This window comes from Zingiber officinale, chromosome 8A (genome assembly GCF_018446385.1).
Source record: "Zingiber officinale cultivar Zhangliang chromosome 8A, Zo_v1.1, whole genome shotgun sequence".
Classification (NCBI taxonomy): Eukaryota; Viridiplantae; Streptophyta; class Magnoliopsida; order Zingiberales; family Zingiberaceae; genus Zingiber; species Zingiber officinale.
In genome coordinates, this window is record NC_056000.1 from 49077658 (window position 1) to 49102142 (window position 24485).

A 24485-nucleotide genomic window follows, 5' to 3' on the forward strand; every position below is an offset into this window, starting at 1 on the left:
TTCTTTACGTTTTTGTCGCGGGTGGCATGAATAGTCTGAGGTACGGACGCTTCCTTATTGTTTCCTCTTTGGCATCAATTTAGCTACCTGGTTATTTAGTTTTGTCTTGGACTTAGGGCCATTCTATGGTCTTTGAGCATGGCAGATTTGGGCATGGTTGGTGGATGCATTATCCTATTCTAAGTCGCTTTTCAATACATCATTTTAGCACCAATGTAGGAAAATTGAGTTCAGCAATTTAAGATGTTTTGCACACTGTCAACAATTTGGTGATGTTGTAACTTACAGGTGCTGTAATATATAGTACTAAAATGCATGCCCAAGACTAACACCTACTTTTTTAAACGTCCAAGGCTCGGGAGGCTATGGAAGCTAAGCAGTTGCAGAATACGGTAGATCTGGCATAGAGTTGATTGTTGGTGGAACAACTTAGCTGACACCCATTGACGTGTTTGATTTGCTCTCGGGCTCATCCAGCTACTTTTGACCCCGTAAGACCTCCAGCTCTTTGTCTCAACTGATATAGCAGATTAATCTATCTGAATCCTGATGTCCTTCCGAATGGAATTCATGATCCTGTTGAAGCTTGATGTCCTTTCGAATGGACTTGTTGATCCTATGCTATGCCTATTTATGCCGGTCTCCTTTGACTAAGCTCATTCAGCAGATATGCCCTCAAAAGGTTTCGGATAACCCTTCACTTGCAAGCCTCGGAGTTTTGAACACTCAGGAGAAACATGCTGCTGATATAAAGTTTGTCATTTCGAGAGACTAGATGATCTCTGACTATCTATCATATACTGAAATGCTCTTGCTGCCTTAAGTCCTTCACACTGATGTGCTAATGTTTGTTTGGTGAAAAATGCAAAGTAAAGGTTTCGTGATGCGAGAGAGTTGCCTACCAGTTGAATAGGGACCTATATGTTTTTACACATGCTTTCTTATTCGTTTGTTGTTCAGAAATATAAGAGTTCACATCTTTTAACTGATGGAAAAAGGTGCAGTTACATATGTTGTAGATGTGAGCTTGGCCTCCCACTTCTACACCCTGTATTCTGGATATTATGATATCTAATAGAAATTACTGTTGTTATTTTTTTAAAAAATATATATATTAATACTGTTTGATTGTCGATAAAAAAATTTATAAATCAATTTTATTTATTTATTAAATATATCATCAACCTATTAATAATATTAATATTAATATTATTAATTTAATTTAATTTTTAAAAATTAACCAAATATTAAATTGACTTAGTTATAAAAATGTCTAGGATTCCACTAGGGGTAATATAGGTTATATTTTATTCTTGATAATTTTAATTATGTGATTAACTGATAATTACTTAATTAAAATTGTGAATGATAACTTGAATCAAACGTATCTTTAAGAAATTCCAATTAATTATGATATTAGATCATCTGTCAAGATCCATCTATACTTCCAACCCATCTATGCTTCTTGATTTTTTTTTTATGGTGAATGAGAAAATTTCGTGTGCTAAGTCTGTCACCTCCAAAATTAATAGGATTAATATTTAGATTATAAAAAAATTAATTTCATGAATATTCGTGAATTATTTATGAATAACCTATAAAAAAGTGCATTATAAAAAAATAAATATATTTGCATATATTTTTATGTTATTTTCAAATTGAATATTCAAAATGTATTAAAAATAAAGAAATAGTATAAATTTTAAATGATAAAATTTTAACATAAATTATAAGAATAAACGTTGATAGCTCAATTAAAACTTAAATACTATTTATTAAAATATTCATGTGGCAAAAGGTGATTCGCTCGCCCCCAGTGCCTCCACCAACCCGTCCTTAGGTCAATACAGAGGAGGTAAATCACGGGTAGCTACTAGCCATTAGTACAAATGGCCAAGACATAGGGGAGGTTATGCTTGATCACGTCAAATTTCGATCCCAAAACCTCATACGATAACACCCTATGTCTTAACCATCGCACTACCCCGAGGAGACATTTATTAAAATATTCATGAAGCTTAAGTTCGTGAGTAAACAATTAAGCTTCAACCCAATTAATTTTAACTCGGGTAGAGATATTTTTATCCTTATAATTTGGTTAAAAAAAAATCATAATTAATATTTATATAAACTAATAAAAAATATTTATAACTTGTTTATAAAAGTATTTAATTTACACTAACTAATCCTAGTGATCGCTCCACAACATTTTCTATCGATTATCAACATAAATCAATAAATATTAATTTACAATAGGTAGCTCAATGTTCCTATGTTAACTATCTATTAAAAAAAATAAAAAAAAATTATCTGTTATAATTCATCGAAATTGAAACTCAATTTTTACCTACTAAAAAATTAAAAAGACACCCCGAAACTATAAATTCTATTCATGCACATTTATATAAACGAGCCAAACTCACAATTGATTAAATTTATTTGTTTTTATATTTTATACTATCAAATGAACGTGAATAAGTTTTCATGGAGTCAAATATTGAGATTTACAAGTATTTTATTTATTCACAAAAAGAGAATGAGAAAGCAGGAGAAAATAAATTTCTTGTAAAACAAAAGATGAAATCGAAAAAACAATCCTTTCTATTTTATCATTCCTTCAACTCTTTGTGGACTAGAAGGTTTCTCAAATCAACTAGATAGAACACTATCACTAGATAGAACACTATCGTTTACACAACGACCAAAAATACCAAATCAGTATATTGGGGCTTTATCGAATCATCTATGACCACAAATTGACTGTACAGGCTAATCAATCTCTAACTTATGAAAAGTCATGTTTAAGTTAATATTTAGTTAGATCGACAAATTTAATCAAGATCGATATAAAGGAAGTTATATGTATCACCTGGTTTTATATCTGATCGGCAAGCCTCTGATTGCAGTTGATGCATGGATACACTTTGCAGGATCAAGTAATCAGCGATTAGTAGTCCTTCAAAGGAAATGCAATTAGTGTTAAAAATGACTAGAGATATACAATCAAATTTGTCCATACAATGGAGTATCACAATCAATATTAGTTAAAACTGTAGAAAACATAACATATATCAGATTCTCAGTAAGCCATCATCGATCGATACTAGTAATAGATATATCATTGATTTGGAAATATGAATAACACAAATGTACTGTACTTGAAATAATAACATGAAGTGAAGCATTAGAAGAAACACAAGCAAGTCGCTATTGCACATAAGATATGAAGCAAGCATCTTGTAGAAGAAAAGGGTGAAGACTGGTTCCGAATGATGAAGATACTGAATATGCTCCAAAAACTCATCTCGTGGGCATAGTTACGGTCCGAATACCCGATAGAGAAAGTGGTTGCTGAAGGATCATTAACATAAAGCTTTCAACATATTGCTATCTGAAGAACACTGTGATGCTCTGATCTTCTTGCATTTCCAAGAGGAAGTAATCTTCGATGGGACTCCACCATCAGGAACCACCACTTCTGTATCATCTGAAGACATATCACTCTCTGCAGAATCTAAATTTGATTCTTTCTTGGAAGGAGAAAGATTGTCAGATTTTTTTAGCTCTACTTTATCTCTAAAATTGCATCGACTCAAAGGCAACTTCTTTCGTTTAATTCTCACTTTCCTACTGCCAGTTACTGGTCTGAACACAGACTCATTTTGTTGTTTCTTTGTTTGATGACTGAATTCTTCTTCTTCCTCCTCAAAATTGTCAGCTTTGGAATAGACAACAATTTGCCCTTCTGAATTGCCATTACATAGAACTTCTTCATCAATTTCTCGACTTCCGGAAGGATGACAAGTCTTGTATAGGAGTTTTATTGGGATGCATTTTTTCCTCACTTTATTTTTGCTTGGGCATATTGTTCTGCAATTCCTTTTCATGGAATCCAGAAACGACAATGCATCCTTGGCATCAGCTTTAGCCTTTGTGGCTGCAGCAGCTTTCTCGATTGCAGTTTTTCTTGCTGCCGCAGCAATTTCAGTTGCTGCCAAAGCCACCGATTTGGAAACCTCTATGATCTTTTCTGGAGTCGAATCTGGGGAATTAACAACATCGCGAAGCAGGATGCCAAGATCACCAGGAAGAAAAGGAACTGGCGGCAGGTAATCAAACTCGGAATTCTCCCTCCTGAGTTCAGCGAGCAGACGCTTACGAGGAGGCAGATAGTTATTAGCATCGAAAGACCCCATCCGATTAACGCTTACGGCTCAATGATAACGTATCGATTCGGCAATTCTATCAAAATTCAATCGCAGATGATTGATCGCTCACTGGGAGCTCCGCCAAAAAATTTAGGTCTCAGAAAACCGACCACTAATCGCATACGCCAATGGCAAGAATCGTTCTATCAACAAAAACAAGTAAAAAAACAGAAATTAGCTTCAAAATCGGGGGACAAAAGAAATAAAATTTGACCGAATCAAGCGGACAGATCTTTTCATCGTAGGCACACGACCAAAATCAAGTAAGAAGATTTGAGCTGAAATCAACCTAAATACAATACGACTCGTCCGAAATGGAAACAAGCGATTCAGCCAATCGTAATTACAGGTAAGGATTTCCCCAAAACCGATAGATCACAAGCTCAGTGTAAGCATCACGAAGCTAATAAATTGCAGATTCAGGAGAAGGATCGACATAAATACCTCGCTGTTCCTCGCGAGTGTCAATTAGGGTTTTCCGGATGGGAGATTCGGACATAGAGCTACCAACAAAGATGGAATTTTTAGCGGAGGAGCAAAGAGGACTATATATATGAACATGTAATATCACCAATTAAAAGAAAAATTATTCAAAATTACGAGGAAGCCCCTAAATGAGGATGTTTAAAATTTTAGAATGAAATTTATTAAGAAGAAATTTACTAAATCATGCTCTTATTTATGGAAATCATGTAGAACACACTCAAATCCGAAGGCAAGGTGAAAGATGAAGCTCAAGAAGTTTAGTGCAAGATCAAAGGCCAAAGAGATCGCGGCCGCGGCGGAACGTCCGGTGCTTCTGCAGGTGGCGGTGCAGGGCCTTGATGGACGGGAATACCTCGAAGCACCGTCCCGCACTGCTGTGGTCCCTCCGGAGCCGCTGCCTGCGAGAAGGCGGAGCTATTGCTTCTGCGACGGCCGGCGTCTCCCCTGTTTCTGCCTCACCGGCATCTTCAGGAAGAAGGGGAAAGGCGCTATCTTTGTGGAACAAGTCGAAGGTACGGAGTCGGGAGGCGTCGCCGCTGCCTTCGCCTCCTGCGGCGGCGGCGTATAGGGCAGGAGGAACAGGGGAGGCGACCGGGAGTTGCATGCGCCGGTTGGGAAGAAGCAGTACGGCCTCATGGCCGTTATCGGATCGGGATGGAGGCAATCCAGCCTGACAGAGTTCGATTTGGACTGCATTAGGCAAGGTCCGGTAGGGGATGGCTCGTGTTGGGTTCAGTTCGAACCGGTCCATGGGCCGGGTTGGGTGGAAGTTGCTCAGCCTGGGAACCAGGCCGGATGCAGTTTGATCACCGGCTATTCTCCGCTCCATGCGCGTAAGGAAGTGCCCAGAGATAGCTCGGCGTTCATGGAAAGCCTCCGCCGCTTCCACTCCGCCGACCGAAATGATCATTAAGTTCGTGTAAAGCTCCTTCCTTTATCGGATCTGAGTATTTGTTTCCACTTTTGTAATCGATTGATTTCATCAAAAGTCTTCCTTGGCGGAGAAGGGTTCCGGTGATCGGGGGGGAAGGAGCTGGACCTGCATCTCTTGTATGTAGAGGTGACTCGAAGGGGAGGGCTCGCAAAGGTCTGATTTTTGTTTGCTTCGTCTACCGTTTGAGGAGTAAATGCATCGTTTTTGTGATCAATGGGGGAGAGCAGGTGATCGAGGAGAAGAAATGGCGGGAACTGATGGCGGCGTTCGAGTTCCCGCCCACCACCCACCACCAGCGCCTCCTTCGTGCTGCGCAGGTACTACCTGAGCTTGCTCCACCATTACGAGCAGGTCTGCTACTTCCGGACGAGCGGCGCCTTCGTTCCTCCTGCAGGTGCCCTTCTTTCTCACGCTGTGAGTTTCTGCTCATGCTGATCGAGATCTCGAGATGTCGTTGCAGCCTCCTCGCGAACCAGAGCGCCTCCCAGCTATAGAGACGAACGCGGTGAAGTGGCCTCCGGCGCCGCGCCGTGCGGACTCCGAGATATCGCAAAAGGCCCTCGGATGAGCCGCCGAACAAGGGTGACGCTTGCCGATCTCTTTCCGAACCTTTCTTTTTCAGTGTGCGACCGCATCGACTTGATCCACGAACTCGTCGCCCGCCTTCAGCAGGGCCTCACAGCTTTACGGTCTCGGGATAGATCGACGGCAAGTTCGAGTACGGCTACATGGTGACGGTGAAGATCGGCACCGAGACACTCAGAGGCGTGCTGTATCATGTCCAGCAGCAGCCGTCACCAGCTGCGACACCTGAAGCTCCTGAAAGTTCGAGCTTAAGGACAAGGCGAAAGCGGCGGCAGCAGCGCCGCCGCGACCCTGCGCACCCGAAGCCGAACAAGAGCGCCTACAATTTCTTCTTCGCCAAGAAGCATTCCAACCTGAAAGCTCTGTACCTTCACAGGGAGAGTCATGGAGCAATCTCAACGAAAAGGACAGAATGGTGAGGACTGAGGAGGTTGATGAATCTGACAAAGCCAATTGGATACGATGCCACTCTGTGAATCTGATTTGCTTTCCTCCATTCTTTTCATTCATGTTCATCAGGATTTTGGAATCAAAGACAAGGAGAGATACAAGAGAGAAATGCAGGAACACAAGGAAAGGTTGAAGCTTGCTCCGTTTGAAGAAGGTAAATGAATTAAAGCAATCATCTTTATCTTTGCAATCTCACTAAGTGAAAGATGAAGAGGAACTCAAATTTGCTGTATTCCATCTTTGTTCTTGTTCTGATGCTCAACTCTTTTGATCGAAGTACATTCATTGATTACTGCTGCAAAAATATACACCAAGATAACTAAGCAAAAGAAACATGTTTTATGAAGTAACATTGTTGCATTCAAGTGTAGAGGACTTCTTCAGAGGTTTATAGGGTGTATATATCTACCAGGAAGATGACAGTTTGCAAAATTCTTTCATACACAACAATATCGGTTCAGAGGCCAGAACCTAAGAAACCAAAACAACCCGACCGAAAATGCTTCCTTTTGGGAGTCGTAGGTTTCACCTTCCACCTGTTCGACATTTCAAATCTGGTTTATCGAAAAGAGAAGTGAAGAGAATGCAGGCACATGAAAATGTGATGAGGGAACCTCTTCTGCGATAAGCTGTAGGATCTCTAGTATCTCCGAGAAATCAGGTCTATCGGCTGGATCTTGCTTCCAGCATCTCTCTAGCAGCTCAGCAAGCTTTGGATGAGTATTCGGGATGGTAGGTCTTAAACCCTGTAAGTAGTGATTATAAGAAATACGAAACATAGAGTTTACATTCACATAACATGTCGTAAACAGCATATACATGATCAGGGCGATCCCATAAAATTATGTTCGATCCTTTTCCACTTATGCCTCACTTCATTTGTCGTGTAACGATAATTTAAGCATGACCGGTGTTTTGGTAATGAAAGATTTGACATGGGCATTATTCTAACCAGATAAGATACCTGTTGAACGACGCCAACTGCTGCTTGAATGGGCGTCAAGTATTGATATGGGAGCTGCACAGCGATGAAATAGAAACAACAAGCTTCTCGGTAAGCTTCACTCATGTGGAGAACAAATCAGTTGCATACTGCTTAAGCTTAGGTTACCTTAGCTGTTAGCAACTCCCAAATTACAATTCCAAAGCTGAAGATATCGGCCTTTTGATCGTAGGGCTTGTGTTGTATGACCTACATTTTGAGTCAAATGATGAGAATTTTGTATGTCGATTGGAGATCTGGAGAGTGGAAAATCTAAAATTTAACGAACAGTGGGATAAACTTAGGATACAGAAATGTGGTTAAGACTAATTAATCGGGTGATACCTCAGGCGCCATCCAGCGATAGGTTCCTGTTTCAGCAGTCATAACTCCAGAGATAGGTTTAACACGCGCAACACCAAAATCTGCAACCTTAACAACCTGCCGGATAAGTTATTAGTTGAGTTAGCGAAAATGGAATGCACCGAAGAGAAACTGAACTCTCTCGATAAATGCAGTCGTTTGGGTTGCCCCAAAAACACATATGTAGTGAACATATGAATAGAACTTAATCCAATGAGCCGACGAGCTTGAAATCATCAGCTAAGTAGATTGGGTGATCACTTAACCAAATAGCTTAATGATTTTAATCATCTGTAGTGGACAACTTAGTTGTAGGCAATTAAATAAGTTACTTCACCTAAGCATAATATATGTGTGTGTGCCATACAGTGATAACTCGAGGTTTCTCATAACCATTCGGTAACGATTAGAGGAAAGGAAGACGGCAACAATGCAAAGTGTCATCGATGGATAACGTTCAAAGATTGGTACTTGCCTCATTCTCATCCATCAGAAGATTGGCACTCTTTAGATCCCGATGGATGATGTTATTTTGGTGCAAGTAGTTCATTCCATTACATACATCAATTGCTACTCGGAGTAAACTTGGAAGGTCGAAGGTTTTTTTCTTTTTGTGAAGAAAGTCATAGACACTTCCCCCTGTCATAAATTCTTAAAACAGAAGAAAAAACTTGTCAATCCTGAAGATAAATAGCCATATATGATGGAGTTTCATTATATCTTCGTACCTGTAATAATGCATAATTTAGGTTTAGTACAAGCACCGATAAACTTTACCACATTCTCATGATGAACCTTCCTGCAAAATTATAAGCATCAGAAAGAAAGAAGGTGATGGAAAATTTTCTCAAAAGAAAGATTCTTGTAAGCAATTTGAAAGCACACGTATTTGATCAGGCCAAGAGATGCAAGAACATAGCACTCATAGCTCGAAGGTTAATCACTAACCTCATAATGAACACTTCCTGAGCGAATTCTCGCTGCATGTTCTCGTCCACACACTCAGTCTTCAGTACTTTAATTGCCACCTCCTGACTACAATATGCTCCTTGATAACTAGAAAATAATTAGATTGGTCTTACACATTAATCATATGATAAACAAAGATTTATTTAACCTCATTTTTTTTTTTTTGTTTTGACCAAATACCGAAACTTACAGGTCACTATGTGATCCAGATGCTACTTTATTTCCAAACTTCAACAGCTGAAAATCAATCTTCCATGCATCACTTCCATCTATTGGTGATTCAACATTGACAGATTGAAAGTCTTCTTCTCCAAACTGTAAATAATTATCGATAGAAGACCACAGACAAGATCTTGACCAAGCTTCTTTCTGCATTTGAGTCATACACCAAAGCAAAATAAAATTGAAGGACATGATGTATCAGAGATATAGAATTGCATTCATAATAGAAAGAAGAAAAAAAATCTAACTCTCTGCGAAAGAGTTTAAAATCCAAATCGTGCCAGAGTTTCAATCTCTAACTGAGCATCTAACAAGGAAGGGAAGTGGGGCAATGGAGAACACACGTATGACTGTCTCACAAGCTTGTGTTCTAAGAAATTAAGAACAACAGATAAGTCTACTACATACTTAAAGAAGATCTATAATTCTTTGGAGTATCAGAGTACCTAAGAATCAATAGGAAACTATTATGAATCCCTAAAAAAAGTTGATTATTTCATTCAGAACATGACTTGAACAAGTGATCACATCATCTTGTACAAAGGTTTTATTGAGAAGCATATCAATTGATATGTTGTTTAGATGAATTGATTTTGTGTCTCATATGTTGTCAAATAGATATATGAACGCAGTCTAATGAGGGAAGTTGAGATTAATTACACATGTCAAGTCTTGCTATCAATTATGTCACCTAATTCATTAAAAAAAAAGAATCGGAGAATCAAGTAGATTTCTTTGAAAGTGTGTAAGTTATAGCCAACCTCCTTTTAGCCTATTACTAATATTTACATTAAGGAAAAAAGCCTATCGCTAACCAAGTAATCATATTTGAATAAAAAAGGGCAGTCCGGGTCCGGGGAAGGATCCATTGCATGCAATTTTACCCTACGTTTTTGCAAAAGGTTGTTTCCAAATTCAAACCCGTGACCTTTTGGTCACAAAGTAACAATTTTACCGTTGCGCCAAGCTAATCATATTTGAATGATATAAAAAAATAAATAAAGTAGGCAAAGAAGAAGTTTACCCCTATCTTGTGAGCTTCCTTCTCCAATGAAGCTCTAAGCTGTTCGATTTCCTACATGTATTAAATGCAGCTAATCAATCATTCTTCAACTTTGATAGAAAGTGCTGTCATATAATTAGCCAACCAAATTATGGAAACTTTAAAAAAAAAATGTGGAGATAACCCAATGAAGACACATTCCAAAAGCAGTTGAACGTAATGCAATAACTGAGTACTCTCATGATCGAACAAAAAATGTTGCATGAGATGGAATCCTAGCCAAGATTGTCCGCCTATCAAAAACCTAATAAAATAAAAAAAAAATCCATTACTGACATTTGTAAGAAAGAAAACTGCACCATAATATTTTTGTTGGCAATGCATTTTAAAATCTTGTGGGAACAGAAAAAAGGGGGAAAAAAAAGACAAATTCCAAGAGATTCATTGTGATCCAGCAAAATTTTGCAACTATTGATTATTTCCAAAATCATCCCAACAACTAATATAGTACTTAGTATAATTTCCAAGTAAATCACTAAATATCCAGCAACTCTAATCTGGTTGCAGAATCATAATGCAAATTTCATAATTAGTATAAATATTCAAGTAGTAAAGTAAAAGAACAATCATTTCATAGTTGTCGACCAATGTTTAAGCAAAATAATGATTGAATGTCCTAATCCATTCTAGAGAATTGTGAACAATTTGTGAAGGACTTGATGACAATGCAATTAAAATTCCAAGTGATCGACATCAAAACATTGATCAGTAGTAGTAATATAAAGGCATGTATAAACATACTGTTGCCGAGATGCTGAAAAGATACAAGACACGTGCAATACTACAGATTAGTTTATAGAGATCATCCAAAAATTTAATTCCAAATAATTAAAGTATCAATTACCTCGTAAGGCCAACCATCAACAACAAATACATTCAACAAGTAACTATCATTTGTTGAAAATGCATGTACTTCTTGAATGTTAAGTCCAAGCTCAGCGAGCAAAGAAGTCAGCTGTGTACAAAATTAGATGAATTAACAAATGAAATAATGACACAAAACGAAATATAAGTGAAACCAAGAACATGAAACAACTTAAGTTCACAAGCAAATGCTCCACCTGAGTTGCATATCATTTCCTGTTTTTCTAGATAAAGCACTAATTACTAAAATATTTGAACCACTTTTTCCAGAAATTGAAGTTAAACATCCTCTCCTTATCAAGTGGCACTAAAGTGAATACTGAACCAAATTGCTGGAAAGTGAATGCCAAAGACTGGACTTTACAGAAACAGGCAGATGATTCATTAAACAAGGATGGTAAGAGAAGAATAATAGGATGGAAGCTTACTGTGAATAGTGGATGCAACACCATTGTGGAATTTTGGTGAATATGTACCCGACAAAAAGGGATGTGGAATATACAGAATAAATCATATTTCCAAAATAGCTTCAGAAAACTGAGAGACAGATTTTGATGGATAGATAACCAAATGGCCTCTAGATGGCATGGAGTCATTTTGTTGCAAGAACTATCTACCCTCCGTGAACATATATTATGGCCTCTGGCCTTCCTAAAGTTTTAAGCTATTAGGAAAAGCCCCAATTTGTAGATATATGATTTTGTAATTCTTATGTCACGAATGAAGAATAACTCTTTTTTTTGTTATACAGGCATCCAACTCTTCGAACCGACTAATCCTGTGGGTGGCTGGTCGGGCCCCACAGAAGTTTCCCACCGGCCACTAGAGTAAATCGGGAAGCACTCGTGGAGACCCATCCAAGCGGCTAACATTCTTAGAGTTGTCATCCTACCAGAAGAAAATCCCACTGCACGGATTCAACCCTTAGATGTCTGGTTAACCGCTTGAAGGGCCTAACCACTGCACCATTGCCTCGGGGGCAAAGAATAACCATTTGAATTTCATAAGTGATAAGCTCCACAACTTAATGAAACAATTCATGGATAGAATATGACATTGGAAAATTATATCCAAGAATTTACAGAGAAAATCCAAGAAAATACTTCAATAATTACTGAGGATGATTAAATGTCCCAAAATTTACAAACATGCAGTAAATAAGTGTAGAAACAAAAATAACTATCCAATTTTACCAAACTTAGGAGCTTTGGTTTCTCATGTGTGGCAAACGTGATCTCATGCATTGGTCTGCAACAAAATAAATCATTACTTGATTGGTTATAAAATGATGTACAAAGAAACAACATAAAGAAAAGGAAAAGGATTAAGAAAGAACCTGGAGGAATGTGTTGAATTGTCTGTACTGGCATCATCTTCAATTTGGTGCCTAGTACCTTCGGTAGCCAAAGCCACAAGATTTTTCGACGAACTAAAGGCAGGAAGAGGATGAATACTGTAATATGGTTTCAGAATGTCAGCAAGAGTTTATTGTGAGTATAAGAGTTGGAAAACATAAAGGTCATGTGAAACGAAAAAAAAACATGCATATAGAAGATTTTCATAATTGACATTTCCAGAGGTACAATATAGAGAAAATAGCACCTATGCTTAAAGTTGGTTGAAGGAACATGATCATCTCCTATTATTGGCGCATTTACATTGGAAGAATCGGCATGGTTTTCATCCATAAACCAAGGAGCCTAAGAAACAACTGGTCAATTTATTAGTTGATCACCAGTATAGTATAACTGATGCAGAGAAGAAAAAAATAAAAAGGAATGTAAATTGGAGAATAATTGAGATTTTTGTAAAAAGTAAATTGGAGAATATTTCAAGATTGGCACATCTTCAATTTAATTTAAATGGAGAATTTTATCATTTGGCAATTGTTGAATTGTTTGCATTTTTCTCTTTTGGTAATTAATGGGGAGATAATTGTATTCCCAATTATAGTTTAAAATGTTTTTCTGATATGAATTATTTATTTCCTAGTTTTCATTAAGGTAAGAAGTTTAAAGTTCTGTTCTTGTAATTATCATTTTTCAATCAATAAGAATTTCTACTTCTATGTGTGGGTCATTTTGTCATAGTTAGATAATTGTTCCCAAATTAGTGTTGCATGAAAACTAATCACTTATATCATTATGTATGAAAACATTAACTTCAAATGTGCTTGGTGAAGACATGATTAAGGCCAATCTATAATAACTAAAGTGCCATTCTAGAAAACCACTACTAAAATGATTCGACTAAAATCATATCTATCTTAGGTACCACATAATTATAAGTATAACTTCAATAGTATCAAAGTCGATGTAATTGGTTACCTAATAGAAATATCAAAGTATATGTAATTGGTTACCTAATAGAAAATAGGTAAGCCATAAGACATATTTCTCTAATTGAATGAAGATAGTTTATTTAGTTTCCACACAGGCTTGGCAAAGTAGCCAATAGCTCTAAGATAAAATTTGTTTAGAACTTAATCTATGCAAAACAAGAAAGGTCAGAAATTTTGCCTCCGCTGAAGTTAAGATTGTTTATTACTGAACAAAATGTGGCTGTATCATAATCCTGTTTTGTTTAATTGCATTTTATTTTTTTTATCAATCACATTGGGTAAGCATAGTAGCAAAAATTAGGTTGAGATATTTAGTTATGATAAATGAACTTTTAAAAAAAAAAACAGAAAAATTCCCTTAACTGCTCTTAGGCTTAAAAACCAAGTAGTTCACAACTCAAATAAGGATTGGGTATGTTTTACCACTAATCAATTCATAAAAAAAATATTTACATTTGTATTTGTATATCATCAAATCAATCTGAAAAGGAAATTTATCTTTTGAAAAGTGCAACTAAACACAGCAAGAGCATTTAGTAAAGCATGCAAACTTCAAACATACAGGAATTATAGCACAGCATACTACAAAATTAGCATGGAAATTTGATCCTGATCCAGATTTGCACATGTTAAAAAATTTCAAAGATATATATCTCAGAAATTTTCAAAAATTTAAGAATGAAATCAAAAGCAGAAGCATGGCCTGATCATTTCACCCCCAGTAATAGTGATGGAAACGTAACGACATAAAATTTATCAGTTTTGTCGGGACATGAATGCTCTTTGGTTGTAGTATGCTTGGTTGTATGCCATATGGTTACATCAATGCATGTTATCTATGATGACATCATCTTGGACACTCCCTCTTTACTGCTTTATTGGATTGACCTTGTCTGGTCACGGAGAGTTTGCATTCCTACCAAACTTCTTAAATGTTATATATTCTTTGCTCGTCGAGTGGGGATACCGATATTCTAGACGTTCCCTACAGGAAAGAGGGTTGCCTGAGCTTGATTTCTTTGCTTTTGTGTTGAAGCAATTTTTTCTTTGCTATGTAGCCTTTTTGCTGTGAGATTCTAGAAACTGGAATAGTTTTGTTGTTTTCTAAACTCATTGTACATTATTCGTACATCTTATATTTATATTTATGATGGCCAATGATTCATTGAATCCTTTATCCAAAAAAAAAATTGATACCCTCTTGTTATTTCCAAATTTTTATTTCAAGGCCAATGAGAGTTATGAGTTCATTCGAAAAGTTGGAAAATATTGAAGCATATATATTCTAATAGTTTGATGTAAACTTTCAATTTGTAACTGAATTGCAATGTGTAGAAAATAATAAGGTGCACAAAAGGAACATCTATATCTGCTACTAGAGATAAAATACTTTATCCTAACTCTTCAAATACTTCTAAAAGTGGACTCAATGAACCATGTTTGTAGAATTCCCAGTTGCTTGCAGTCCATAAACTACATTCACTTCATATTGTGCAATGAGCAATCTCAAAGCAGCAGTAAAAATCTAGAATCAAGAAGAACGAACAATTGTTGCTGAAAGTTCTACCTGCACCACACGGATAGCAAATGCGAGCGTCTCTGCAGGCCCTTGAGCCAGTTCAAGCAACTTCTTATGAGCCAACACATCCTCTGCCCTCTCCAGGTTTATATCTAAGGCATAACTGCAACAATAGTCAAAGTCAATACCACTCTGGCCTTCTTTGAACTAAGAAGTGAAAATTGATTTTTTACCAAATTGGCATAACAAAATTGTCAACTTTGGCATTATGTGGATATTTCAAAAAAAAGCCCCAGCGCGTGGATAAGCAATTTACAGAATCTCGATGTAACAATTTAAACCACTAAAAGCATAATCCTAGTGAACAAGACTTCAAATTCAATTGAGCAAATTGGAACTAATTAATCACACTGCATGAATTATTAGAAGGAAGCATCATCCAAGTAAAAGCAAATGAGAATTACAATACACTTCCAAAAAAAAAAAAAAACTAATTTGATAGAGCTATAAGTGAGATCTCAAATCAATTCAACGAAGAGAGAGACAACGAAAGTTAAAATTGAGCGACCAACCCAACATCAGGAACAGAAGTTTTCCAGGAAAGGCTAAGCTGTTCAAAAACTATAACTGAGAGCTCAAAGCAATGATCAAAAGGTCATAGGTTCTTGAAACCAAAATGAAAAAAGATGAGAGGAAGGTGACTGACCGAGCAGGAAGACGATTGAAATGACTCCACAACGCATCCTTGAAAGACGAGGACTGCGCCTCCGCCAACCCATCCTCCCTCAGCCGACGGAGGATCTCATTGTACACTTCCAATTTCGAAGGTTGATTCAGCTTCTGCCGCAGAGAATGAACAAGGGGCGAATCAACCGCTGCCCCGCTACTGGAGCTCCCGCTCGTGTCGTCCGCCATCATTCGAGAATCCAAGAAACCCGCCCAAATTCCAAACTTTGGGCCGTCAACGCTCTCTTCTTTATGCGAAGAGACGTAGGAGGAGATCGGGGGGAGCTTGCCCAAATTTTGGGTAGTCAGCACTCTCTTCCGTTCGCTAAAAGATCAAATTGGGGCCAGCGACTCCCAGTATTCAGTTGAAGAGCAGATTGATCAGTTCAACATCCAAACCCACGGATAACCAATTTGAACAACGGTGAAAAAAAAATGCAAACTTTGGGTCGTCAACGCTCCCTTTATGTGCAGAAAGAAAAAATAGAAGGTTGGGATCGCCATCACCCATGATGCAAAAAGGTTGGAACAGTCAACCCAGTGGCCCCCTCACCCCGGCCCCACAAGTATGAGAGGGAGTAAATTACGGTGAATACGGGCCCAGTTATGACATGGCGGTCTTAGGTGTTTAGCACGGACAGATATTGATGTTATCGCAATTGCTGCCGCAGACCTTTGACCTCCCGACTCATGATGCAAGAATATCATGTCATAACCGGCTGATCCCGCCCGTGGGGGCAGGATCGCCATCACCCATGAGATGGGGCGAGGCGGAGAGGGAAGCAAGTGGCTTTTGCGAGGAGAAAGGGACATGGAATTGGAGGGAAGTGGAGAGGCAAGAGATAAGATTGCGCCCGGAATTGATGATAAAAAAATATACCAGTAACTCTCACGGCGACACATCTATTCCTTTTGAGATACTTTTGTTTTACCCCTAAAGCTTTAGTTGTTTCTAAATATGCCCTCAACTTTTTAATTATCTGTTTATCTTTCGAACGAGGATGATAAAGAAGGCGTTGGCAGAGGCGAGCCCGGAGCAGTTCCTGCCGTATCCGAGGTGGGTGGTGGTGGAAGAAGGATAACGGAGCGAATGCAGAGGTTGGAGAAGGAGTTGGGCATGGTGCTAAGGGGAGTGACGGCAGGGGATCCAAAGCAGAAGCTCCACAGCGAAATCGACGCCCACGTCGACCGCAGCCGCCTCCAATCTCCCGACCCTCCTCCACCGCGTCGCTAAGAAGATACCTCGGCCGTTCCCACGAGGCCGGTTCGGCTGTGCCGGCCGGTGCTGCGCGAACCGGTAGCGGATCTTTCGGCCGTTTCCGCCGCCGTCTCGAAAGTGTAATAACTTAACTTTTATTTATTAAAATGTAGAAGTTGAGCCGTTTATTTTGTCATCCAGCTGTCCGCGATTAGGTTTCTCCCATTAGTTTTGATGGATAAATCCAAAAAAAAATAAAAACGGTAGTTGTCTTTCTTTTATATTTACGGATAAATTCGAAACCAGACTCAGATCGAGGGATATTCAGAGGAGCAGAGATTCTGATCCACTAAAAGTCCGCACAGGATAGTTCAATGTAGTGATAGATAGATAGATTTAATGATCCAGAGTATTCATATTAATTTTTTTATTAGTATATCTAAAATTATTATATTAATTTTTTTATTAGTATATCTAAAACTATAATAATCATTTTTCACTACACACTACATCAATTATTCTTGCACACGTCGCATGTGTAATATAACACATTGAAATCATATTGCTCATTTATAATGAAATTATATTAAATAAATATTTTAACATTAAAATACTAAAGTAAAGTTATTAGAATCTGAATTATTTGGGTCTTTGAAAATGGATAAAATTTTGGGTCTTTGAAAATGGATAAAACACTTGACTTTTGAAAATCTAAATTATTTGGGTTTTTGAAAATCCGAATTATTTGGATTTTCGAATGTCATCCTTATGACTTTCCTATGAAAAAAATTAATTTAATTTAATATTATATTTATCTTAGTAAAAAAAACTAAGAAAAGTATATTTTTTAACATTGTCGGTCTAAAATATTTATAGAAATTTCTTTGATCATAGTGTTGTCAATTCTAAGATGTGGGACTAAAGAGAATTATATTTTTTATATAAAATAACCAGAGAAAATTAATGATGAGAAAATTTCATAATAATATGCCGCATCTGAGTCTCGAACTCTAGATCACCGATTGTTTCGTTTATGGAATTATTAATAAATCTTGGAATTATTTTTAGTGTAAATAGAAAAAAGAATATTAACGTAAATTTATTTTAGGCTTCACCAAAGTTAGTTAGTAAATGGGGGAGATTTTTAATAAAATAATAATAATAAGATATTTATGGAATAGATGGAAGGAGAGAGATGGAGTGGAAGGAGAGAGATAGAGTGGAAGGAAAGAGATTAAAAAGAAATATTATTTTATTTTTAGGATAATGATTTCATTCCTTAAATTTAGAGAGTTATTATTCATCAAATCTAAATTTAAGGAATGGATAGGATGATTTTTTAGTTATCCAATTCAAAATTTAAGGTAAAATTTTTAGATAGAGTAATTGATATGAGTACTCTAAGGATAAAACAGGATATATGGGATGGTCTACCAGACGATCCCATCTATTTAGAGTAGAGATCTTTTGATTTGTATTTAATAAATTAGGACTCTAGTTCAATATAATAATAAGGCAAAATTAGAGGATCCCGTCTATTCAGAGAAGTAAAGACCCTTTAGTTCGTATTTAGTGGGCCAGGACCTGATCATTTAGTGATAAGTGGATTGAATGGTCTCACTTATTTAGTTGGAAGGGATATTTGAAAGATATTATAAATCATCGGACATATGACCACGCTCAATTCAAGTTAACTCGACTTAAAATCGAGCTCGGATCAAGCTGGCAGACCAAAGGATGGAGAGACTTGAGTTAAGCTCTACTGGTGATTCGGTCAAATGGGGAGAAATCGTGTGTTTTGAAGATGTGTGTCACCCCACTCTCCCAAGTTATTATTATATAAAAAAAGTAGTTGTACACGTAGGCGTAGATATGCGCACGATATATTTTTTTATACAGAGTGTTTTGTATTTTGTCATCTTTTCTTTGTGGCCTTGTGGGGCTTAATTTGAACAATAGAGGAATCCGTTTACTTGAAAAGACGGACTGAAAAAATTAAGGAAATTAAAAAAAAATTCTAACTGGTTACCTTTGAAGAAGGAATAATTAATTACTCATCTATTCTTCCATTCTGTTGTTTACTTATCATCCATTCTTCCATTGACAGATCACTTTTTGGATTTTTTTTCGTACGCTGAATCAGATGGAAAGCATTTCTCTTCCTCTTTTTCCTCTGGCACACACGACCACCTCTCCACCGGCACCATGACACGGGCAGCACCGCTACTTCAACTGCGCCCACCGCCTCTCCACCTACCGCTCCCCTTCCGCTGTTGCTGCTCCTCCTCTTCCTTCTCTCCTCGCCCTCTGCGGCCGCCGGAGAGGAGGAGAATGTAGCCAAACTTAACTTGCAGGCTTCCAGCGTGCGGCGGCGCGGATGCTCCGGCAAAGTCTTGACTTCACGGAAGCGAGCGAAGAGTCTCCACGCCTCTGATCCACTCCACCATCGTTGATGTTAGTTAATCAATTAGCTCCCTTCCTCTTCTCCTTCCCTGCAATTAAGCATTTCTTCATTGTATCGACTACGCCTTATTTTCATGTGAATCAACTAGCTCCCATTCACGGTTCCACCCTCCCTGTCCCTGCGCAAATGCAGCACGGCCGACCCAGGGCAGCAGCCTCGCGAGCCACGGCACCTTCATGGACCTTGAGCAGGCGACGCTGCAAGCGCCGGAAGGAGGTCTCTGCGCACTCAGCAGTCGGACCCCGCCTGCAGAACCTTTATTATCGCTAGCGAGAGCTTAGAATCAAAGGAGAAGATATGAGATGTCGAAAGAGGTGGCAATGGAGGGGAGCACCTGCCGGCATCTCAAGTAACGTGCGCGTGATCTACTTGATTGTTGTCTATTTTCGTCTTCGTCATTTCTTATTGAGCGTTGATGGGAGAGGGGTTTTGATTAAGGTGGGCACATCATCCCGGAGATTACTGGAGCGGAAGGTGTCTCCTTTTTTTTTTTCCTTCGTTTTTTCTTTCATTCGAAAGACGTTATTTCCACATAGATTCCTTACTCTCCTAGATCCACACCTCGATCGTCTTAACCTCCCTTTTATCTTTTCTTCGTTCTTATTTTTTTTTTTTAATGTTTTTTTTTATGTTGAAAAGTAAATTTAATTATAGATAGAATATAATTGAATAAATGGGATGATAATGAATATAGATAGAATGGATGAGATTAAAAATAAAAGTTTTGTGGAAATAATATATGTTTATCCAATAAGTCTATAAATATATATTTTTTTCATGAATAAAGTAAATTGAGTTTTTTATTTTATTTTTCTCCTCTTTCACGTAAAAATTTTTCTCCTCTTCCACATTTTTATCTATAATCCTTTTATTTCTTCTTTGATCATGTCTGGAATTTGAGTCAGACGGACAGTCAGGTGAGGTGGATGGAATGTTGACGGAGTCACGATGTCCCGGAGGAGGGTATGCTGAGATGACTTCTGTGTTGACCAAGTCTTCAAAAGTCCTTTGGTCAACACTACCTGCAGCTAGTGACGGGGTCCCCCCGGTCCCTGGTACCCCGCGGCTTGAGGCAGATCTAACGAATATATGAGTAACATGCTAATAATATAATAATGGAATAAATAAGGGATGAATACGGAAAACGTACCTTGGCCCAGGGGGCACCCTCGGATGGGATGCTGCTCGAGTTGTCGTGATTTGGAAGAGTAGATAACTATGAGCCGGCTGAAGAACTGGATCTGACGACGTAAAGTCGGACGCGACACGAAGCCGGAAGACAAGCTGCAGGTCAGGAGATAATAACGGCACGCAGGACGAGAGACACTACCGGCACGCAGGTCAGGATATAATATTGGCACGTAGATCGGGATAGAACATCGGCGCGCATGCCGGAATATGACACTATCCCACAGATCGGGATAGGACATCGGCGCACAGGTCAGAATAGGACACTAGCCCACAGATCGGGATAGGACATCGGCGCGCAGGCCGGAATAGGACACTAGCCCACAGATCGGGATAAAACATCGGCGCGCAGGCCGGAATAGGATCTTGGCACGCAGACCAGGACATGACACACAGACGAGATCAACACATAAACTGGAACACAGTGCACAAGCTAGATAGGCATGAATGCCCGAACACAATAACGACACGAAGGTCGGAGACACCATAGTGCCCTGCAGGTCGGAATCATACGACGACGAGAAATCCACTCCGGAGCAGCGCCGGACTCTCAAAGATGGCAACAACCAGCCATCATGTGGAGGGGGCAGCGGCTACGGCGCCAAGGTGTCGATAGTGTCAGCACGACGAAGGGGATATGGCCAGGCGTGCCTGGCACCGATAGCGGCGCGAGTCCAGCGACGTTGGCCAGGGAGAGGAGAGAAGGCTGCTGGTCGTCTCCTTGGTTGCGATAGCATGGAGAAGAGGGGGTGGTGGCGGCTAGAGGTTGCTGCCGACGGGAGAAGGAGGAGAGAGGAGGGAGGTGGCTCGCCGGTGACAAGAAAGAAAGCGGTGACGGTTATGCATCTCTTGCTTCGTGGTGACTGGGGAGAAGAAAACCAGCCAACCCCCAAGCTTCCTGGTGGCGACGGTTGTGTAGGCGTCCTCGGCGACACTGGAGAGGGCGACGACGATAGAAACATGTCCGTTCTGGGTGGCTACCAGCGAAAAAACTAGAAGGGGAGGGGGAGATGGCGTCGAGGAGAAGAGAAAGAGAGGAACAGTCCCCGACGCCGACGAGGATCGGAATCCTCGTGAAGTCCCTCGGCGACGACAGAAAAACCCCGAAGCAGCCTCCCTCTACAATGCTCCCACTTCCTCCTTAAAACCCTATTCAATGAAAAGAACATCTTGCCCTTCCTCTTTCCTTTAATTACTCTTCTGCCCTAAGCCATATCCACATCATTCTCCCATAATTCTTTTTTCCAATAAAGTGGTATTAGAGCCATGTCGATGTTGTTAGAGTATATACTAAAAGCCTAGTTTTTTGTAAATATTTATTTTGAAATAAAGAATCACATTGATTATATGTCTACATTTATATGTTAAGTGTAGTTGTCCAATTAATTTATATTGTAGATAACATGGTATGTGGTGTCACACACAGAAGATCATGTTATCAATTCCTTATAAATTATAAACATAGCTCACGACTAAGATGAAAAGGAATAAACCATTGGAATAGTCGTAGTATAATTTGGTATTAGTTTATCTTAATTATATAATTACACTAGTATACTCTAAGTATATTGAGCAGGATCATTTAAGGTAAGTTATTTTTATGCTGACTTAATAAAAGAACTAGACCTTTGTTATTATAGAAGTGTGTGCTCCTAATCCCGATATAGTAACAAGCACGTGTACTTAGTATTTATTTCTTTGACTTATCAAATTGTGAGATTTAGCTCGATAAATCAAGAGGCTCGATAAGTTGGGAAATGATATTATTTATAGTGTGTGTTGTTGATTATAGAAGGAAATTGTGTCCTCGGAATCTAGGTTGATAATATCCCAAGAAGAGCTCATAAGGATTGTCATGTAAACCCTACAGGTGAACTTAGTCCGACATGACGATAAGGTTGAGTGGTACTACTCTTGGATCTAGATATTAATTAAGTGAGTTAGCAGTAACTCATTTAATTAGTGGACATTCGATATCTTAAACACAGGGATATTAATACACTCATGATAAGAAGGAGCCCAAAATGTAATTTGGGATTGGTGCGGTAGTTCAATAATAATTCTTTAGTGGTATGAATTATTATTATTGATGAAATTAAGTTTGGTGTTCGGTGCGAACACGGGAAGCTCAAGTTCATCGAGAGACCAAAACCAATTTCTCCTCTCGGTCCCTATCGTAGCATCTTATTTATAAAGTGTTATACCCACCCATACCCACCTTCTTACCCATCTTAAGGTGGCCGGCCAAGCCTAGCTTGGAGCCCAAGCTTGGGGCGACCAAGCCATAGGTTGAGTCAAGTATAGGTGGCCAACCCTAGCTTGGAGCCCAAGCTTGGTGTAGCCGATCATGTAAAGAATAAAAAGGATTTTATTTAAAATCTTTTCATATGTGGATACCATGATTTTAAAAGAGAGTTTAAAATTTAAATAGTTCATTTTATAGCTTTCTACAAAAGATTAAGTGAAAGGTTTGATATCTTTCCTTATTTGTAGTTAAAAGGAAATTTTTAATTTTTGATAAAACTTTCCTTTTTTGTAACCATCTTGATGATATAAAAGAGAGTTTTAAAATTAAATCTTTCCTATTATAATTTCTACAAAAGATTAAGAAAAGATTTGATATCTTTCCTTATTTGTAGATTAAGAGGAAGATTTTAATTTTAAAGATAACTTTCCTTTTTGGAAATCATCCACATGTTTTAATAGAGAGATTTTAATTTATAATTTTTTTTATAACCAACCATGAAGGGAAAAATTATTAGAGAAATTTTTATTTTAAAAATTTCTGGAAACAAATAAGGGAGTTTTAATTTTGTGTTTAAAACTTGTCTTATTTGGAGCATGATGGTGTGGCCGGCCATAACATGAGTTAAAAGTAATTTTTAATTAAATTTTCCTTATTAACCAATAGCAAGGAATAGAAGGAGATTTTAATTATAATTAAATTTTCTTATTTGCCAAGATCAAGTAATATAAAAGAGAGGGTAGAGGTGTCTCACCTTACAATATATATTTTATTATTCCTATCTCTTTTCTTCCTTGATGTGGCTGACCCTATTCTCTTCTCCTCTCTTCTTCTTGTGGTCGAACCTCAACATCTCTTGGAGCTCTTGTGGTGGTCGGATTTTGCTTGGAGAAGGAGAGAAAGGAGGTTTTGCTCTTGCATCCCTTGGAGCTTGGTTGGTGGCCGAGAATTGCTATCTCTTGGAGAAAGGTGCTTGGCCGAAACTTGGAAGAAGGAAGAAGGAGGCTTGATGGATTTTCATCTAGGTAGATCGTTGCCCACACAACGTCCGAGATAAGAAGAGGAATACAATAGAAGATCAAGAGGTTGTTGCTTATAAAGAAAGGTATAACTAGTAATTATTTTCCGCATCATACTAGTTTTCTTTGTATAGTTTTTGCAATATCAAACACAAGAGGCATATGATTCTAGGTTTCAAATTTGTGATTCGAGTCTGTGTTTTTTTTTGTTTTTCGAATTTGTGATTCGATTGTTCTTTTTGGTTAAACCTAGGGTTATATAAGGAAATTAAATATTAAATTTCTTTAAAAGGCTTTGTCTAGGCGGTGGTGGATGATCTCATATCCAAGAAGGCCTAGTGCCTCGCCATGCAGTCCTAGAAGTCAATTTTAGAAATTAATATTTAATTGAATTTGTAACATGGGTAGATTTGGATCAATAATGTTAAGCATCGTTTGCGATCCAAGTCTAAACCTCTAAGAACAGATAAGTTAAATTTTGAATCAATAATGTTAAGTTTCGTTTGTGATTTCTAATTTAATTTCTAAAGAACACAATAGGTTGTTAGTAAAGGTTCAGGACTTGTACAAAATTTTTGTACAAGGGAACCGGTATGATATTCCGCATAGCAACCAACAGATGCTTCCTATCCTTCGTCTTGCTGATTTGAAGTATGGTA

The 24485-nt window shown here is 38.2% G+C and overlaps 3 protein-coding genes across 6 annotated transcripts; 1 reads left to right on the forward strand and 2 right to left on the reverse strand.

The window, feature by feature from the left end:
• Window positions 1-3097: 3097 nt before the first annotated feature.
• LOC122008963 lies at window positions 3098-4787 on the reverse strand. The gene is made up of 2 exons (XM_042564906.1): window positions 4653-4787; window positions 3098-4351 (listed from the first exon to the last, which is right to left on the reverse strand). The coding sequence occupies exon 2, from the start codon at window positions 4194-4196 to the stop codon at window positions 3363-3365; it is 834 nt and encodes a 277-aa protein (XP_042420840.1). The 5' UTR covers window positions 4197-4351; window positions 4653-4787; the 3' UTR covers window positions 3098-3362.
• Window positions 4788-6356: 1569 nt separating this feature from the next.
• Window positions 6357-6863, forward strand: LOC122008964 (high mobility group B protein 9-like). Its single transcript, XM_042564907.1, has 2 exons — window positions 6357-6628; window positions 6733-6863. The coding sequence occupies exons 1-2, from the start codon at window positions 6357-6359 to the stop codon at window positions 6794-6796; spliced, it is 336 nt and encodes a 111-aa protein (XP_042420841.1). The 3' UTR covers window positions 6797-6863.
• LOC122008961 (serine/threonine-protein kinase STY46-like) lies at window positions 6823-16178 on the reverse strand. Of its 4 annotated transcripts, XM_042564903.1 has the most exons (17): window positions 15693-16178; window positions 15035-15149; window positions 12729-12826; window positions 12463-12579; window positions 12320-12374; window positions 11107-11217; window positions 10224-10274; window positions 9168-9346; window positions 8957-9064; window positions 8737-8807; window positions 8484-8659; window positions 7991-8086; window positions 7775-7855; window positions 7628-7681; window positions 7278-7409; window positions 7073-7199; window positions 6823-6958 (listed from the first exon to the last, which is right to left on the reverse strand). In XM_042564903.1, exons 1-16 carry the CDS (start codon window positions 15902-15904, stop codon window positions 7101-7103), a joined length of 1755 nt encoding a protein of 584 aa, XP_042420837.1. In that variant the 5' UTR covers window positions 15905-16178; the 3' UTR covers window positions 6823-6958; window positions 7073-7100. The 4 variants fall into 4 exon arrangements, with proteins under 4 accessions (XP_042420837.1, XP_042420836.1, XP_042420839.1 ...); XM_042564902.1 differs by lacking the exon at window positions 6823-6958 and having other exon boundaries at window positions 6970-7199; XM_042564905.1 differs by lacking the exons at window positions 6823-6958; window positions 12729-12826 and having other exon boundaries at window positions 6970-7199; window positions 15693-15831.
• Window positions 16179-24485: the final 8307 nt, after the last annotated feature.

Excerpts from the sequence above, each read along its gene's own strand:
- LOC122008964 (XM_042564907.1), top strand. The coding sequence starts at position 6,357 with ATGGTGACGGTGAAGATCGGCACCGAGACACTCAGAGGCGTGCTGTAT. Across the intron at positions 6,629-6,732 it reads TCAACGAAAAGGACAGAATG|GATTTTGGAATCAAAGACAA; the intron begins GTGAGGACTGAG and ends CATGTTCATCAG.
- LOC122008961 (XM_042564903.1), bottom strand. The coding sequence starts at position 15,904 with ATGATGGCGGACGACACGAGCGGGAGCTCCAGTAGCGGGGCAGCGGTT. Across the intron at positions 12,580-12,728 it reads TCAACCAACTTTAAGCATAG|TATTCATCCTCTTCCTGCCT; the intron begins GTGCTATTTTCT and ends ACCATATTACAG. Across the intron at positions 8,087-8,483 it reads TTCTGATGGATGAGAATGAG|GTTGTTAAGGTTGCAGATTT; the intron begins GCAAGTACCAAT and ends CTTATCCGGCAG.
- LOC122008963 (XM_042564906.1), bottom strand. The coding sequence starts at position 4,196 with ATGGGGTCTTTCGATGCTAATAACTATCTGCCTCCTCGTAAGCGTCTG.